The 16,195-nt window shown below is 41.3% G+C and overlaps 2 protein-coding genes across 4 annotated transcripts in view; one reads left to right on the forward strand and one right to left on the reverse strand.

Annotated features, from left to right (window-relative positions):
- On the forward strand, nt 1-6,421 carry LOC136344999 (rifampicin phosphotransferase-like). The gene is made up of 27 exons (XM_066292954.1): nt 1-311; nt 393-523; nt 581-719; nt 772-943; nt 998-1,108; nt 1,161-1,239; nt 1,290-1,435; nt 1,488-1,612; nt 1,664-1,995; nt 2,049-2,194; nt 2,250-2,389; nt 2,439-2,574; nt 2,631-2,778; nt 2,828-2,929; nt 2,986-3,067; nt 3,149-3,261; nt 3,316-3,447; nt 4,092-4,247; nt 4,304-4,470; nt 4,528-4,751; nt 4,811-4,928; nt 4,984-5,110; nt 5,242-5,396; nt 5,461-5,688; nt 5,741-5,952; nt 6,093-6,191; nt 6,247-6,421. Exons 1-27 carry the CDS (start codon nt 203-205, stop codon nt 6,369-6,371), a joined length of 3,954 nt encoding a protein of 1,317 aa, XP_066149051.1. The 5' UTR covers nt 1-202; the 3' UTR covers nt 6,372-6,421.
- The window catches only part of LOC136345010 (bicaudal D-related protein homolog), a 22,495-nt gene continuing 12,708 nt past the window's right edge, over nt 6,409-16,195 (reverse strand). The window contains exons 1-8 of one of the 3 annotated variants that reach the window (XM_066292977.1): nt 12,564-12,905; nt 9,183-9,347; nt 8,959-9,090; nt 8,658-8,907; nt 8,310-8,485; nt 8,114-8,257; nt 7,801-8,058; nt 6,409-7,481 (exon numbers count right to left, since the gene is read on the reverse strand). In XM_066292977.1, coding sequence (XP_066149074.1) covers nt 7,344-7,481; nt 7,801-8,058; nt 8,114-8,257; nt 8,310-8,485; nt 8,658-8,907; nt 8,959-9,090; nt 9,183-9,347; nt 12,564-12,890 — 1,590 coding nt within the window. In that variant the 5' untranslated portion in view covers nt 12,891-12,905 and the 3' untranslated portion in view covers nt 6,409-7,343. Of the gene's footprint in view, nt 7,482-7,800; nt 8,059-8,113; nt 8,258-8,309; nt 8,510-8,657; nt 8,908-8,958; nt 9,091-9,182; nt 9,348-12,563; nt 12,906-16,195 lie in introns of those variants that run through there. The other 2 variants (XM_066292975.1, XM_066292978.1) reach the window with 2 other exon arrangements.

Raw genomic sequence — 16,195 nt, forward strand, 5'->3', positions numbered from 1 at the left:
ATTTATGGTATTTTTGGCCAATTTTATAGCACTCTTTATTTAACACAAAATCATAAATAAAATTTGTTGATTAAATGCGTACACTGTGTACCTTTCTATAGCCGCAGTTAATATTTGCCTCGTGAACATAAATATCGATAGGAACTTCGTCTCACTGTGACTTTTTTAGCTCTATTTTAATTAATCCCAGTGCAGTGCAAAAATGGATTTGTTTAGCGTTTTGAGTATGCAATTGATCTTGCTACTACCGGTGGTAATATACCTTCTGTTCTTTAAGAGGAACAATGGCAGGAGCGTTTACTCGGGAAGAGGTAGGAAATTTTTACTTGCTAAACCATTCAGTCTATGCGTAATCGATTAAGTACTACCGAGAAATTATTATATTATTGCAGACATATTTTATCCCATAAAGTATTTCCTGGCAAATAGGGTGGTGAAAGCCGTGCAGCAAAAGAGCAGAAAAGGCAGGGAGAAAGTTCGACACAATCACGTGGAGCCAGGAATAAATTTCACCTCCCAAAAGGTTTTATTGAAATTTACTTCACTCCTCCACTATTAACATGTAACTTATCTCTCTCAGAGTTTCCACTACCAAAGTTTCGTGGGCTGCGACCAAAAGGGTAACAGCCTCAAACTGAAACTGATCCTACGACCTTGCAAAATTGCCGAAACAATATTGGTCCTGAGATTATCCAATGGTGCTGTATACACATTTCCTTGTAAGTTTCTATCAAAATCTATCAACTTCGCTTGCACAAAATTGAATCGCAGCTCACCAACACATCCATACAACCAGCTTAAAAGATTACAAATGGAAGATAAACGGGTTGTCCATAGAGACCCTTGAGCCCTACAAGAGGGTCCGAATGGTCTTCAATGGTCTTCTTAGGAACATATCTGAGAGACACTGTGAGAAAACCGAGCATGTTCAATTCAGTTTTATGTAAATGGAAAAGTGCGAGATTACGGGATATGGTCGTGATCAGTCGGTTTTTAGATTCAACGCCTGTTCCGCCCCCAAATTTTTCCCTGAGGATTGTGATTCGGGGCTGTTGACTGAAACCTTAGCCACGAGGCCTTGGAAAGATGCAAGTTGGAAGAAATTCCTGTTAGTGAGCGATTTGGTAGAAAAAGGAAAATCAATTTTCAATTTCTTGCAGCACTGATCATCCAGACGGTTTTGACCAATTTGGGGCACTCCTTGGGGTCGTTAAAGGGGACAGCTTTGCTGAGGAACAAGTAATTTTTCTCCTTATTTTATTAAAGAAATGGTGCGATTTTTTGTTTAGATATTAAATTTGGCAGCGTGCAGGACGAGGTATAGGAGCAACGAGGAAAGGTTTTTACTGGACAGAGAGGTTCAAGTCTTCTTAACCGAGACCAATGGGATGTTGATACATCTAACTCTGCAGTCGTTTCAAGACCAAAAATCGCAGTAAGTTTCCAGGTTTCGTTCAAGACGTCCTTAGACTCGGCCTGGATTTCAGATTAAACTACGGATACGTATTTCACAAAAACCAGAGGACCGACCCCATAACAGCGCAGGATGTGCGTATCGACAATGTGGCCTCAAGTAAAGCGGTTCCGGAATTCGTCATGGGGCACATCAATGGTAATAAACCCCTTTGCGCTTCGTAATAAAGTAACTCTCAATTTTCTGCAGCCAAATCTAGTCAATACAGCGTAGCATTTTACTTAAGTAAGTCCTCAACTCTCTTCCAAACATCTATTGTGAACGGATACGAGCTGGGCAGTGCCTTTGCTGAGTGTAACGTCAATAACAGCCGAGGAAAGGCATTGCTGGAATTCAAGTACTGTGACCAGAGAAATGAGGTATCCCCGCCGAAACTACAGCCAGTACTGAGCGAAAGGAAGTGTGATCATTTACCTGATGAATACGTGGTTAATATCAAGAACACCAATGCTCAAATCCTGGGATTGACCGGAGGAAAAGGGAATTCTTTGGCGCTTTTGCGCTCTTTGAGCGCCAGGGAAGTACGAGTTTGAGCCTTTTTCTCAGACAATGCTGCAAAGACATATAATAATAGTTTTCAGTTCCCGATGGATTTATTCTCACAGTGAACGCATTCAATCGTCAAGTGGCGGGGAGTAAACTGCTTCAAGAGGCTCTCGCAAGCATCGAAACCGCCTTTTGCGGCTGCACTGATCTGAAACGGGAGGACGTCTGTGACTTGTATATTTTTTCAGTACTTTTAATTAGAAGAATGCCGATCTAAGAGCTATTTTAGGGCTGTAAGACTCTTCTCAAATGAACCAGTCCATCCGGATATCGCTCATCATATAGTGTTAAATTTAAGGGATGTTATCAGAAGCTCTAGCGAGGATGAAATTGATGTTGTTAGCTGGGCTGTTAGGTCGTCTGCCATAGGTAAAATACTGTTTATTGTAATTAAAAAACAAAATTGTCTGGTCCGAAGGGGAAGATTCCGAGGAGCTATCCGCTGCCGGACAGAACGAGACGATCCTGGGTTGCGTTACCGAAACTGAAGTCCTGAAAGCAGTTGCCAGGTGTTGGGCTTCGCTATTTACCTTTCAAAGCGTTAAGTATCGCTGGTAAAAGCTTTATCGTTTGCAGCATTGAAAACTATATCACAAAACCTCATTTGAAGGCAACACGGCATACCCATTAAATCAGAGATGGCAGTGGTGATACAGAAAATGGTTCCTGCAGACGTAGCTGGGGTACTTTTCACCTGGCACCCAACGACTTCGAATCCTTCTCAAATGGTCGTTACGTCGAATTTTGGCTTGGGAGAGGTCTGGTCCTAAGTGCGATTTAAATAGAAACTTATATACTTAGTTTTAGAGCGTGGTGTCAGGGCTCTCTGACCCAGATACTTTCATTTTGAAGCGAACTTATGACGGTAAAGTTGATTTGGTAGATCAAACTATTGGAACGAAGAATAAGGTACTTAAGTATTATTCACCGGATTAACTGATTTTGCGGGTGTTGTTGATCGATAGGTTTTTACCCTGACGGCAAGGGGAGTGCAGGAGGTGACCATAAATCAGGAAGACAAATTCGTATTCATCAACGAAAAGAGCGGTAAGAGATACAAGCGACCAAAATGAATAATTTCATTTTTTAATTCAGTTTACTTTACACACTGTCTTTTTCTGTTTTTAGCAAAACAGCAATGGAGCCTTACCAAAGATCAAGTCCTCACTTTAGGTAAAGTAGGAGTAGCCTTAGAACAAGCCTTTGGCAGTCCTCAAGACATCGAATGGGCATTCTACAAGGTTTGCTCCCATTGACCGTTGTCCGTTACAAATATTTCAATTGTAACCTTATAGGGCAGATTATACTTGCTGCAATCCCGACCTATAACAACACTGTCCACCTGGACGGATTTTGAACTAACACATGAGCTTGATGCCGCAATAGTCACAGAGACCAGTTTGTTTACTGTGGCCAATGCAGGAGAGGTAAAGAAACTAGAAAGAAATTTTGTGGAGGTGAATTTTAACGTTGGATGGGCACCTCTGAAGTGGAGTTTCCCGATTTCAATTCCTGCAAATCCGATTCATTTCCTGCAATTAACGATTTCCTTGATAATGTGAAAGGCGAATTTTGGCTGTTTAGTAAAGTATTATTTCCAGAATTAGTTTATTTACCGTTATCAAAATTGTTGCTATTTTCTCGACGAATGGTTAAGGCGAGATTTGTTTGTGCATTTTTAACAACAATGCCAGCGCTTTCGCCAAGATTAGTAGTATTTTCTCGATAGTTCCAAACGCGAATTTCATCAGTTTAATCTAGTTTAACTTCAGAGCAAACTAAATTGGGCATTGTCAAAATCGCTGCTACTCTATAGATAATGGTGAAGACGAGATTTATCTGTTTATTATGAGGAACATTAGTCGCCATTACCAACTTCATTGCTATTTTCTTGACATTGGTGAATGCAGAGTTGGTTTGTGTATTTTCAAGACCAGCCCCAGTCGCTTTCCCCAAGATCAATAGTATTAAATAGCAAGTTCATTTAGCATTTTCAGAACTACTGCTGTTTCCGTGATAATGGTCAAGGCAAATATTGGTTAATGCGAACTATTTTCTAATTTTCTTTCAGGTTTTTCCGAAGGCAATGTCGGCTCTGAGTCGAACCACAACTTTAATAGCCATAGATGTAGGTATGCAGGCATGTACTAAGTCTTGTGATGTGGAACGTGATTTCCTGAGGGCGATGTCAGTGGTCTCCAATAGAGTTTTCATTGACTGTATCTATGTAAGATTGATTTTTAGTGTATTGAGTCGAATCCTGAAACGCAAAATTGCATTTAGGTAATGTATATGAATTTTTCTTCCGAGGAAATCCCAATGATAGCCAGAGTAATGGATTTGGCAATCTTCGGACATTCGGTGATAAATGCGAAAATCACCCGAATGGTGAAGAGTAGATTGCCAAAAACTTCGCTGCTTAGATCCCTGAAAGAGTTGCAAAACATGTGGTACGCATACTTAGTGAACCTCAATATTTCCCGGCACCTAATAAGTTTTCCATAAAGGAGTGTTTCTCAGAATCTAAACAGAATCGTGGCGAACACGAAAGAGAAAACCAAAAACGTTGATTTTGGAATTAAGGGAAATGAGACTGCTGAGGAGATCTATCACAAAATCATAGGCAATGATTTCAATTTATTGAAGTTAGGATACAACCATTCTCTGACCAGTCAAGTCGCGGTGTTCTGGCAAATTGTGTGTATGATGATATTGATTGGAAAAGAGAAAGGTATTTATTACCTCCATCCATATATTAACAAAGGGAAAAACAGTGTGTTTGTTTTCCAGAAATTAAACCGGAAAATTATGCGGATTTCGCCAACATTTTGTCTTCGTGCGAGGGCGTGGAATCGGTTGAGGTGCCGTTGTATCTGCAGAAAATAACAGGAATAATTAGGGATGAAGGGTAAGACGTGTTTTTAGTAAACAAATTTTTTGAGCTATCAGAAAAATCTTCGTAGATATTCGGAAGAATTTTGCACCATAAAACCGGAATTCGGGGTCAATTGGTTGCAAGCGAAATGTCCGGCTGCTTACAAAGTATTTGTCGAATTTCTGAGGAAACATGGTCATCGATGTATCGGAGAGGTAAACATGGCAAAAATAATGTTGATAAGAAAGGCTTTGCTTGGCCATTGTAGTAGAATTTCACTCATTACATAAAACTGTGCATCTCCCAATTAGCTGGTTACCGAACTGACTTTAATCTTCCATTTTAGATCGACTTTACCAGCGAAACATGGGATATGAACCCATGCCAAGTTATTGTCATGTTGCAAGCAAATGCCAAACATATGCAAACATCAAAGAAAGTCGACAAGAGTGTTAGCCAAGTAATCAGTGAATTGGCCTCTCCAATTAGTACCATTGGAAGGTAAATCGAACCCCCGAAATGCCTCTGATTGTATTGAAAAACTATATATATATATGTATTAAAGGGAAATACTGAGGTACTCTTTGACCAAACTGAGGGTAGCGGTAGGAACTAGGGAACAAAGTAAATCTGCCTTCATATTAGGCGTCCACAAATTACGTTTGGCTTACAAACAGCTGGCTTCAGCCATGGTCCAGCAAGGGTTTTTACCCTCTGAAAATCTAATTTTCCATTTGACGGAATATGAATTAAGGGAACTTTTGAAAGGATCCAATCCAGCTTTAGTTTCCAAGTGAGAATATCTGCCGCAGTCTTAAAAAGAGAGTTTGTAAATGTCTCTTCAGGGCAATCAGGCGAGAAAAACTTTATCCCAAATGGAATAACCTCAGGTTCCCTGAATTAAATTATGGTTTCCCCCAACCAGAGGGCGACTTTGATATTCCTGCAGAATTCATTCCGGATACCAAATGCGTTGGAACTTCTGTATGTACAGGAAATGTCCAAGGCAGAGCTTGCGTAATTAGGCATTTGGATCAAATTGGAATTTTGGAGAAAGGTAATGTCACAATATCAAAGAAGTGATGGAAGATCCAGGTAAGACTAGAGTCTCTTGCTATTTCTTAGATCCCGAATGTATGGTTTATTTTTAAGCAGTTTCTTTAATACCCCGGAAATAGCTTTCCTTTTATTCCGCAGGAGACATTTTAATCACCTACAGCACAGACATCGGATGGTCTCCATACTTTCCCATGTTAGCGGGGATTGTTACTGAGATTGGCGGTCTTGTATCACATGGTAATCTTGGTGAGTAGAGTTACTGCTAAGTGGTGTTTTGATGATTATTTTCCAGGTGCTGTAGTGGCGCGGGAATACGGTCTCCCTTGCATAGTAGGAGTAAAAAATGCCACAAAGTTATTTAAAACTGGAGATATTGTGGCTTTGTCTGGGAAAACGGGAGAATTAGGGAAAGTTTAAATATTCCTTAATTTATAGGTATCAACAATAAAACTACTTTTTAAATAAAACCTCTTTATGTCTTCACAGTTAAAAGATGTTTTTGCTAAAGGTAAGGCGATCTCATTTTGATTAGTTCTTTCTTTTATATTTTGGACGGACACTTCAATCTAATTTAGTAGGTACACAAGTTCTCCCAAATATGGGCATTACAATACTTATTGATTAGTAGAAATATTAAAATTGCACAACATGTAGGTACATGCAGGGAGTCCGGGAAGAGCGTGCGCGTCTTTTACGAGGCTCCTTAAGGTGAAATAAGGAGAAAAGCTCCTATGCACATCAGTCTAGAAATCAGTTCTAAGGAAGCTGAGGAGTATGCCATTTCTGCACCACAATTTTTCAGAGATTTTCAGACGCTCACGAGCTTTATCTATGTACCTACAAATGCGTCCGAGATATTCAGAAATCTTCATACAGCCCTAGCCCAATGGACCTCAGACACGAGCTCATGTTCGTAGGTGTTTTTTTTGCTTACTTCGCCCAAGGAATCGTTTCCTTAAAATATTTCTGCTATCCCCGGACACCCTGTGTAAAAAATAAGCTCTGTACATATTCAGCCTTCACCTTCGTTGAGACAACACAGCTACAGGGTGTTTGAGAGTGTGAGATGTTGATGAAGGAATTTGCGGCACCCTGTAGCCTGAAGGTGCTATTTGACGTTCTAGTTATTCTACGCAATAACATCAAATACGATAAGTTATTACTTTTTTGGCTGCGATGTGACTATTATACAATAACGTACAAAAAGTTAATCACTTACTGCTATATCATATAAATCAAGTACAGTGTATATTGCTACTTGTTAATACTCGCAAATGTGTAAAACACGCACTTCGTAAAAATCACAGTTTTAGTTCAAAGGTACTTACCCACTTAAAATTAAGGTAGCTGAGAAGCTAAGAAAATTTGATAGTTATGATAACGTTCGTGTTACCGCTGTAAAAAGAAATTCAACAGTCTTCTTCTAGGAGGCACTACCGGAGGCTGCTGTTCCACAGCTCGCGCTTTCAACTCGTGGCTGGATAATTTGTTTCTGAGCTGTTCGTCCAGAAGTTCGTGCATATCCATCTGAAACCGGAAAGGAAAATAAATTCAAAATGCGTAGCAGAAATTCAAAAAATACAAAAAAATGTTTTCCTTTCGTCAAAGAGCAAAAAGGTGTCAAGTCGAGACATAAAAACGACAACGTCGCGATTCGAAATTGTTTACAACCAAAATGGCTGAAGCATTCAAATGAACGCGCAAGACCTCATGGTCACGTTCCTGCAAAATTTAAAGCGGCGTTGACATTTTGTCTTCTATTTCCTAATATTCCTAATGGCTGAATTGTTTTTGCGAAATTCAAATATGTGTTTTCGATCGGTTGTGTGCCCCAGGTAACCCTTACCTGCCATTGCTCCAACTGTTGGCTCATCTCAACTTTTTGCTGGATAACCTCTAACAACTGGCTATTGGCCTGCATGAGTTCAACTCGAGTTTTAGCCAGCTCAACCTCGGCTTTAGTTCTTCGTTGCACTGCGATGTCTCTGTCCTCTCTCGCTTTCACCACCACTTCATCCTGAGCTAAAGAAGTGTCATTCGCATCATGACGCGCCCTATCTCGTTCTTCTAGGGCTGCTTGGAGTTCCACTTCACACACTGAGGCCTGATATCAGAAAATTAGCACATTATATAATGTTTATGATTTGTCCAGCACTTACTTTACTGCTGAGTTCGTTGAGTCTGTCCATTCTTTTTTGAAGTTCTTCATCCCTCTCGTGAATTTCCCTACGCGCCTGCTCTAATCTCTCCAGTAACCTTACAACATCAGTGTCCAACACCAACCCCACGAGTTCCTGCGCCACCTAAACAGGCACATAAACCAATAGAAGCTTTTGTTCAGTTTAAATTTCTCACCTCGCTTAAAAGACCTGGAGAAAATCGACTGCTGTCCTCCATTGAAGTGGTAGAACAGTCCGAATGCAGTCCGCTATCGTCGTCTTGATGGCTTTTGAGTTGTTGAACCAGAGACCTCAATTGCCTATAAACGGACATGCACTCCTGACTCAGTGTGGGCTCAGAAATGTCCATTTCTGCGAGAAGCGACCGATGGTCACCTTGAGATAGATGTGGTTGGTCGGTTAGTAACCCAGGAGTTAGTAACGTTTTGTTTTGCAAATGAAGTTTATTTTGTATTATGTATTATTAGCCCAGAAACCGTGTAAAGAGAAACATTGAGGTACATATCATGCAAGGTTCGCTTACCATTGAGCCTTTCTTCTATGGATAATTTTTCCTGAGGAAGTGTGTATTCTTTTAAACTCTGTTGATAGCGTATATCTTGCTCTCTGGCATGCCTCTCCAACAAGAGAATTCTGTCAGAAGCCTCTTCTAGAGCCGAAGCCAGATTATCACGTTCTTCAGCAGCGCTTCTGAGTCTACGCTCCAGTTCTTTGTTCTTCTCAGCGACTAGCTCAAGTTCGTCTCTTAGGCCATCAACACTGCTCAAGTGTTGCTAGAAAAGTGCTTTTTCATGCAATGTCAGGGCTAGTTTCTCGCAGCTTACCTGTAAACTAGATTTTCCTAACGAGATCTGTTCTTTATAACTATCTAACTGCTGCCTAAGTTGAGTTTCTACGGATTGTGCTTCTTTTAGTTGCAAGGTGAGTCTAGAGTTTTGAGCTGCAAGCTCGTCGACCTAGTAGAAACTCAGTTATTGAAGTATTCAGTCGTGATCATTGTACGGATCTTTTAGAAGAGAACTTGGGCAATCTGAACCAACCTACTTACCAGCTGGCATTTATCTCTCTCCCATTGTTTTAACAAAGTTTCCTTTTGTGCTAATTTACTTTTAACTTGGATAAGGTCGTTTTCTAATTCTACTATTAGGGCATCCAGTTCGGACTCCTTACTGGTTAGCTTTTGCCTTAAGAGGTGTCTATCTTGTTCTACGAGCTAAAACAAATATAAAAATTGAATAGTGATGGGGCAAAACATCGGGGAAATGTGACAAAATTTCAGCCTTACAATACTTTTCTGACCTTTTTCGATCGAGCCATAAGGTGCCCACAGAAGACATGAAATACATCGGAAACAGAAGGTGATAGGCACCGAGGGTGGGGAGGTAGTTGATAAGTAGATTCAAGTATTGAAGTAGTATACAGGGTGTTAAATGTGAAGAAAGTCAAGTTTCAATAAAGTTCTGATAAAATTTAATACTTTTTAAAAGCTCTTTAGATTTAACCGGAAGATCCACGTAACGAAAGAAATACCTCACAAACTAGGAGACGATCACACAATCCAAAAGATATCTATTACTAATGTTAATATCTGCGATGGGCGATATCAACATCCATCGTATGCGTTGTATACTTATACAGGATGTTCCAAAAACATACCGACCGACTCTCAGGGGATTTAGAGCTCATAAACACAAGTATTTAGAACGAATCAAGTCGGAACCCGAATTGCTTCGTTTCCAAGATACAGGGTGTTTTATTTTTTATATATATATTTTTAAATACTTCAAAAACGGTTTGGGATGCGGACATAAATTTCGAGGCACATTATGGCGGTATAAATGCGCACGTTCCTGGATAGGTGGAATGTTTTCATTTACATCAGTGGCGTCCGTGCAGCCATCCAATGGGATATTTTTGATGGAAAAAATGGTACGCCACCGGTTTTTTTAATACGAATATTTTTTCCGTAATATTCCATTAATTCTTAATAAAAAAGGCCTCTTAGTATTTTGTTGCTTAAGTACCCGTTTTCGAGATAAAAACAAGTATTTCTCGTTCGTGTGCCTACTAAAAAACCGGTATAGGTTTCCAACTGCAATTTTTTACAATTATTTAGGAGAAATCAATTTAGTTTTACATTAGTGGAGGCGAAGGACACGAAGACAAGCAGTTTTATGTCCGTATCTCAAACCGTTTTTGAAATATTTAAGAAAATAAAAAAAATTAAAAATTAAACACCCTGTACCTTGGAAACGAAGCCGTTTTGGACCTAACCTCATTCGTTTTAAGTACTTATTTTGATGAACTCCACATCTCCTGAATGCCCGTCGGTATGTTTTTGAGATGCCCTGTATATACTGGACTTATTCGTGCGTAGCGCTGGAGGGGATTCGGCGTACATGACGTATCACAACTCACGACTCATACTGAGTACTGAAAGCCGATGTGGTCTGAGCGACACTTAAACGCTGGATTATATCATGATCCCGGTCTAAAAAGAAGACTAACACGAGCTCTATCTAAACGATCCAAGACGATTTCTGAATCGTTTGAGCTCGAACTTGGCACTTAGGAAGGCCGTCTAGTTAAAAAGGGTCCGCCAGAGTTTAACAGAGCAATTTATACAATGAGCAAGATAAATCAACGACGATAAGAACATAGAGATGAGGGAAAAAATCGAGGTTGGGCTTGTGTATGATGTTGTATACAACGGAGTCCCGATCGAGATCTGCCGGGAACTGGAAAAATACAATTTCAAAACGGTCTGTAAACCGACTTGGAGAGTCCACCAGTCATGGAGCACGATGGTCGGGGGAAACAGGAGAATCGGCAGTGACGAAGCATACCCCTTCAGAAAATGCTCACTTTCAATAATGTGGACTTCCAATAGGGCAGACCTTGCACCAATCTTTGCGGTACCGTCCCGGACTAACCAGAAAGGCCACACGAGGTGTTTAAACGCACCACCAACCTCACTAGGAAGGCAGAAGTCACCGCCTCGGTCATCATGGAGAATTTGCCCCTTCGCAATTATCGAGGTGAACCGTAGCTGTGGACGAAACGTCAGGAACATAGTTACTAGGACCACGGGACATAAAGGAATAGATTTCTACTGAATAGCTAGGCTGGACATTTCTAAAGCAGTTTTGCGGTGGTTGAAAACATGGATTGAGGCACCGTGCAGCCGTTTTCTGAATTTGCTAGCCTGTTGTTTACCTCATAAATTGTTACATAACTTTTCCTATAAGTGTAATGAGTCATATAGATATCTGATATATCGCCAAAGCAGCACTATACAGGGTGTAACGTTTCATCGTGGAGACATTTCAGGGGGGCGATAGTACTCGGCCGAATATATATTTTTTTCGATCACCCTGAATGAACTCTGCTATCGAATTTAAGCTCGTTCGTCCATTCGTTTAGCCGATTGGTCCACTGCAGTATTTTCGCGTGCCTCGCCTTTTTTCTGGAGTTTGCAAAAATGTCCATGGATGCACGTTGGAAATCGGTTATAGAAATAAAACTGCCTTTTTGTTTCGTGTCGTTTATTCTAACTCAAGACCACTCGGAAAGCAAGCCCGGGCAGGACCGACTAATTCCACATTCACTTTATCTAAAAGTGACCCTTACCATCTAACGAAAAGAGCACCCTCAGGCCGTCAATACCACGCCCAGGTATCACACGCGGTATATGTTATCCCTGCCAAACGTAAATATAATAAATCTGAGGATTTATCTAAATTGTGCCATTAATTAGGTCAGTGCGACCTTTTGGGGTTTGGGTGTCCACGTCCCAACAGCGCACATGCGGAATGTCCAGTCTGTGATTTATGATGTCGTCGCCGAGCTTCGGCCGCTTTTATAATTTGATTTTTGGCGTTTTTGCATTTTCTGAAATCGCAAAATAGTGTGGAACTTGACCACCCTCTACGTCGGACGCGATGCGTTCCTGACCTTCGGCCTGTCGGCGCGCCTTCGCCTTTTTCCAGAGTACTATTGCCTCCTGGAACACCTCGGCGACGACACGCTACACCCTGTAGGCATTGACATGGTCGACTGATAAAACTCGACAACAATTAGCAAAATATCCATCTTATCGCGGGCAAATTCATTATTGAAAAATGCACAACTGGAGACCAAAACACACGTTTCGCCCTAATAGCTACATACGATCGCTACGATAAGATAGGAAGCTCGGTTTTGTTAGCTATTTGGATTTATTTCGTGTCAATTTGGGGAGATAAGATTGAATGGCGATTGTTCTCCTTTGGGGATCGAGGCACAAAAACAGTATGTTTTTGCGAGCAAATGAGGAACACTCATCTGCGAATTTAACCGGTTTACCTTCGCAGAAATATGATAATTAACTGTATTCTTTATGGTCAGGACAAGCACGAATGTGTATGGGGTAATAGGCTAAAACACCCACCTTTGATCGATTATCCTGAAATTCGTTGGAAATGAGGGTCAGGGCTATTGTCGTAGTTCTGGAGAAACACGACCGAATGTTATGTATAAAGGCAGGTACTGTTTTAATAATAAACGAACGTTGAATTTCAGACAGGAAGTTCCGCTCGAGGCAAGGTAGAATAGCGAGAAGATCGTTAATAAAAATAATCGTTATCAGTAGATTGTAAGGAATTCGGCACCTTCTGCTGCCTTTGCCTCGCCGCCCCTTAAGCGACTCGCACTCTCCATATTTGAAATCACTAAAGGAAACCTGGCATACCTTCACGTGCCACATTCGCAAGTCCATTATTAAGGTTTCCTGCAATGAATGACGCGATTTCTGGTCTGGTTACGAGAATAATTTTTTATAACCAGTTTCTCTCCTTTATTTCGTGTCTAAAACGGTTCTACTGCTACCTTCTACGTATGTAGACGTCAACGGCTCTGCAAAAACGGACAAAACGCCGAAGCTTCCTTAAAGCAAAAACCCGACGATTTGAATACTCACCATTACACCCGGGTAATTTGAGTGAGAAAAACACGCAATTACGCTTCGGTTTTCGATTAAGTAACGAGAACAAGGACCTTCTTGGGCCTCACCGCAACAATTCAAAATACGCAAGTGGTAATCCTAAAGTACCGGTTAACGTGACCCTCAATCGTTTATCAGAAAATCGAGCCCTCCCTTATAAACCGTTTTCTCACGCATCCCCCAAGGCGCAATTAAACTCGTGTGTAGGGTAGCTCAAATTGAAATCCAAAACCCAATCAAAAGGGCGTGGAAGGGCAAAATTAGACCCGAAAGATAAGCGTGTAGGAACTTCCGTTTGTTGCTTTGTGCCTGGTTCCCCCATCGGGTCGTATATCATGAACCACTTCCGCAATTGCGTTCCCGTTGAGATATTACGGAGGGTTGAAGCTAAGTGGTTGACGGGGGAAGCACACTGGGTTTCTATAAATGGCTCGTGCAGCACCTCTGCCGCTGATTATTACTGACTTCCTTGCAGCGGTTCAAAAGTCGACGGTTTCCGGACATCTACCTTGTCGCTGTGAACCAGAGACGGCACCGTGGATCCCCGATAAAGAAGAGCAACTTTTTAGCCCCCCTGTACGAGGCTTTAGTCAAAAAAGGCACACTTGGCAAGGGCCTCCGAGGACTTCCGCTTTCGAAATGTTCGCTGTTCGAATTACGAGGAGCGCTCCGTTTCCAATGTGGATTATCCAATACTTGCCATTACAGAAGATTTTTTGGCAAACCGTCAGCCCTTGAACTAAGGCAAGTCGGGTGAAATTGTCGCATAAAGTCTTCCACAGACCAGTTAGGGACTACCCCGTTCGTCGGTTGGAAGGGCCTAAAATTTGGCCGATTCCGTGAACGCTCACGTTATGTGTCAACACAGGCAAAAATGAGAATTTTATTATTGTTGTTAAAATTTACTCTCGACTTCAACCGCTCGAGAACCGCAAGGTTGTCTACAGTACGACCACTCGAAGAGTCAAAAAGTTACCAGTCGCCAGGCATGATTAAGCTCGATTATATCATCGCCTAGAAACTGAAGATGATCGGATTGGTACAGGTGTTGAGAACATGCATTACTACTCTTTCACGATCCATGAGTAGACTTCAGTCATAATCCCCTGAAACTGTTCAATAACGAGCGATATCATTAGAGTGAGCACGCAATTATAATATCTATGCTTTTTTTTTTAATTAACGGAATAGTGTAACAATACCACAAGAGCTGCCTGGGATTCCCATTTTAGACACGATTGGAAACGAAATCTTTCTTAACAATTCAGCGCAAAAATGGGTGAAGAAAATAGTCGAAATTAGTCAAAGTTGAAATTATCTCACTCGAACGAGGACTCGGGGTAGATCCTTTAACGCACAGCTGGTAAAGAAAACCATGATTCATCAGTCAGTTAAGTTTATTAGCATATTATCAACTCGGCCTTAAACTGTTTTGGAGATCATTAAACGGCAAATAAAAGCACATCACAATGGTTTAATTTGAAACTAATTAAAATTTATAATTTTACTGTTGTCTAGTTCAAATTGGTTCGCTTTCTAATATATGTAATATTAACTTCATCCTGTCTTAGACTTTTATTACAACAACATTTTAATAAACATTTTTGGGTTCTAAACCGTGAAAATGGAAAATATGTTTAAGGAGAAGCGTAGATGAAACCGTGAAGCGCGAACGAGAAAGTTCTTGGATTTGTGCAATGGTATATAAGTACTTACAAAGTGTCCGAAATTTTATTGTTTACCTTAAAAATGCAAATATCCCTTTTATAGCAATGTCATCGTCTTTTAGGAAATACTGGGACGAGGTTCCCTAAACCGGCAACGTGGCACAGAACAACTGTCGCCACACCGGCGTCCCTATTGGCGGGCCCGCCAATCACGTGATCATCTCTTGATATTCCTAGATTGCCGCTGTCAAGTTTTCGTTCATATTTAGGGCGAACGGATACTCGTCACAAAATAAATGAAAATAACTATAATTTAGGAACTAACTCTATTATTTTTTCCACTTTCCGTGTCACAGCAATGACCAATAAAAATGACATGTCCAAAAATGCCGGAGCGCCTACGATCCACTTCCCTGGGCAAATCCTGCCTTTGGGTAAAACAAAGGAGGTTCCTTGCCAATTGCGGGAGGAACGCAGCGGGTCCCGTGGACGAGGGACCGAAACCGACCGGAGGTTCCAAAAACTTTCCTGCGGGAAGAGTGGAGAGGCACCGAGGGGGGCTAAAGCATTGGCGAGCCAAGTGAGACGTAGAGATTGCGGGAAGGGAGAGTTAAATCCGATTGGCGATGGAGAAAATTGAAAAGAAAATACCTGGCTCTGATGAATGGAAGAATTTGCAAAAAATAAGCAGGGGAGAGTCAAATGAAACAGCTTTTCTTTCGTTTTCGTTCTCGCTCCGTCGGACACAACCATTAATCGAAACCTACCGAGTCGGCAAAAAAAACAATACATCGAAACCTCCCCCGTCCTCGATGTTATATCCCTAGGGATGGTTCCGGGTCGGCGCAGGATACTTGGAACTCGAGGTTTTTTAGCGGGTCGAATCCCACACTATCCAGCCATCGGGTCAACAGGCTGGATGTTTTTTGACGATTTTTCCTCGAAAAAAAAAAATCTGCCTTGGCCTTCGGGACTACTTTTGCCTAGAGCCGTTCGTTCATTTTCATCTCAGTCAGCCTGGCCAACATCTGCTGCGGGGGCTACGCCCTCTCAAGGATATTTTTTCTATCCATCAACTTTAAAGAAGGATCTTCCGGCATGTGTGTCAAAAGGTGATCTTGGCCACCCATCGTGGTATTTTACAAGAGGTCGTACCTTTTAAAGGAGACGAACTAGTTCAGAAGTCCTGAGAAGTGTTCCCCTAATCCTTCCCTTGACGTGTTCATCGCATTTCGCATGTTCTTCAGTTACAGATAAACATATTTTTTTTAAATAAAAGTTAACTCCGTAAAGAGAACTTTCCTGCAGCCTCGCACTTCCGGCTCCTTGGGCTTATGCTGCTGCTCCCGGCGTTTGGGTTCACGTGTCTTGGTTGCGAATATCCTCCTGCTAGAATTTCTCGGAACTCGGCAA

This window comes from Euwallacea fornicatus, chromosome 18 (genome assembly GCF_040115645.1).
Source record: "Euwallacea fornicatus isolate EFF26 chromosome 18, ASM4011564v1, whole genome shotgun sequence".
Classification (NCBI taxonomy): domain Eukaryota; kingdom Metazoa; phylum Arthropoda; class Insecta; order Coleoptera; family Curculionidae; genus Euwallacea; species Euwallacea fornicatus.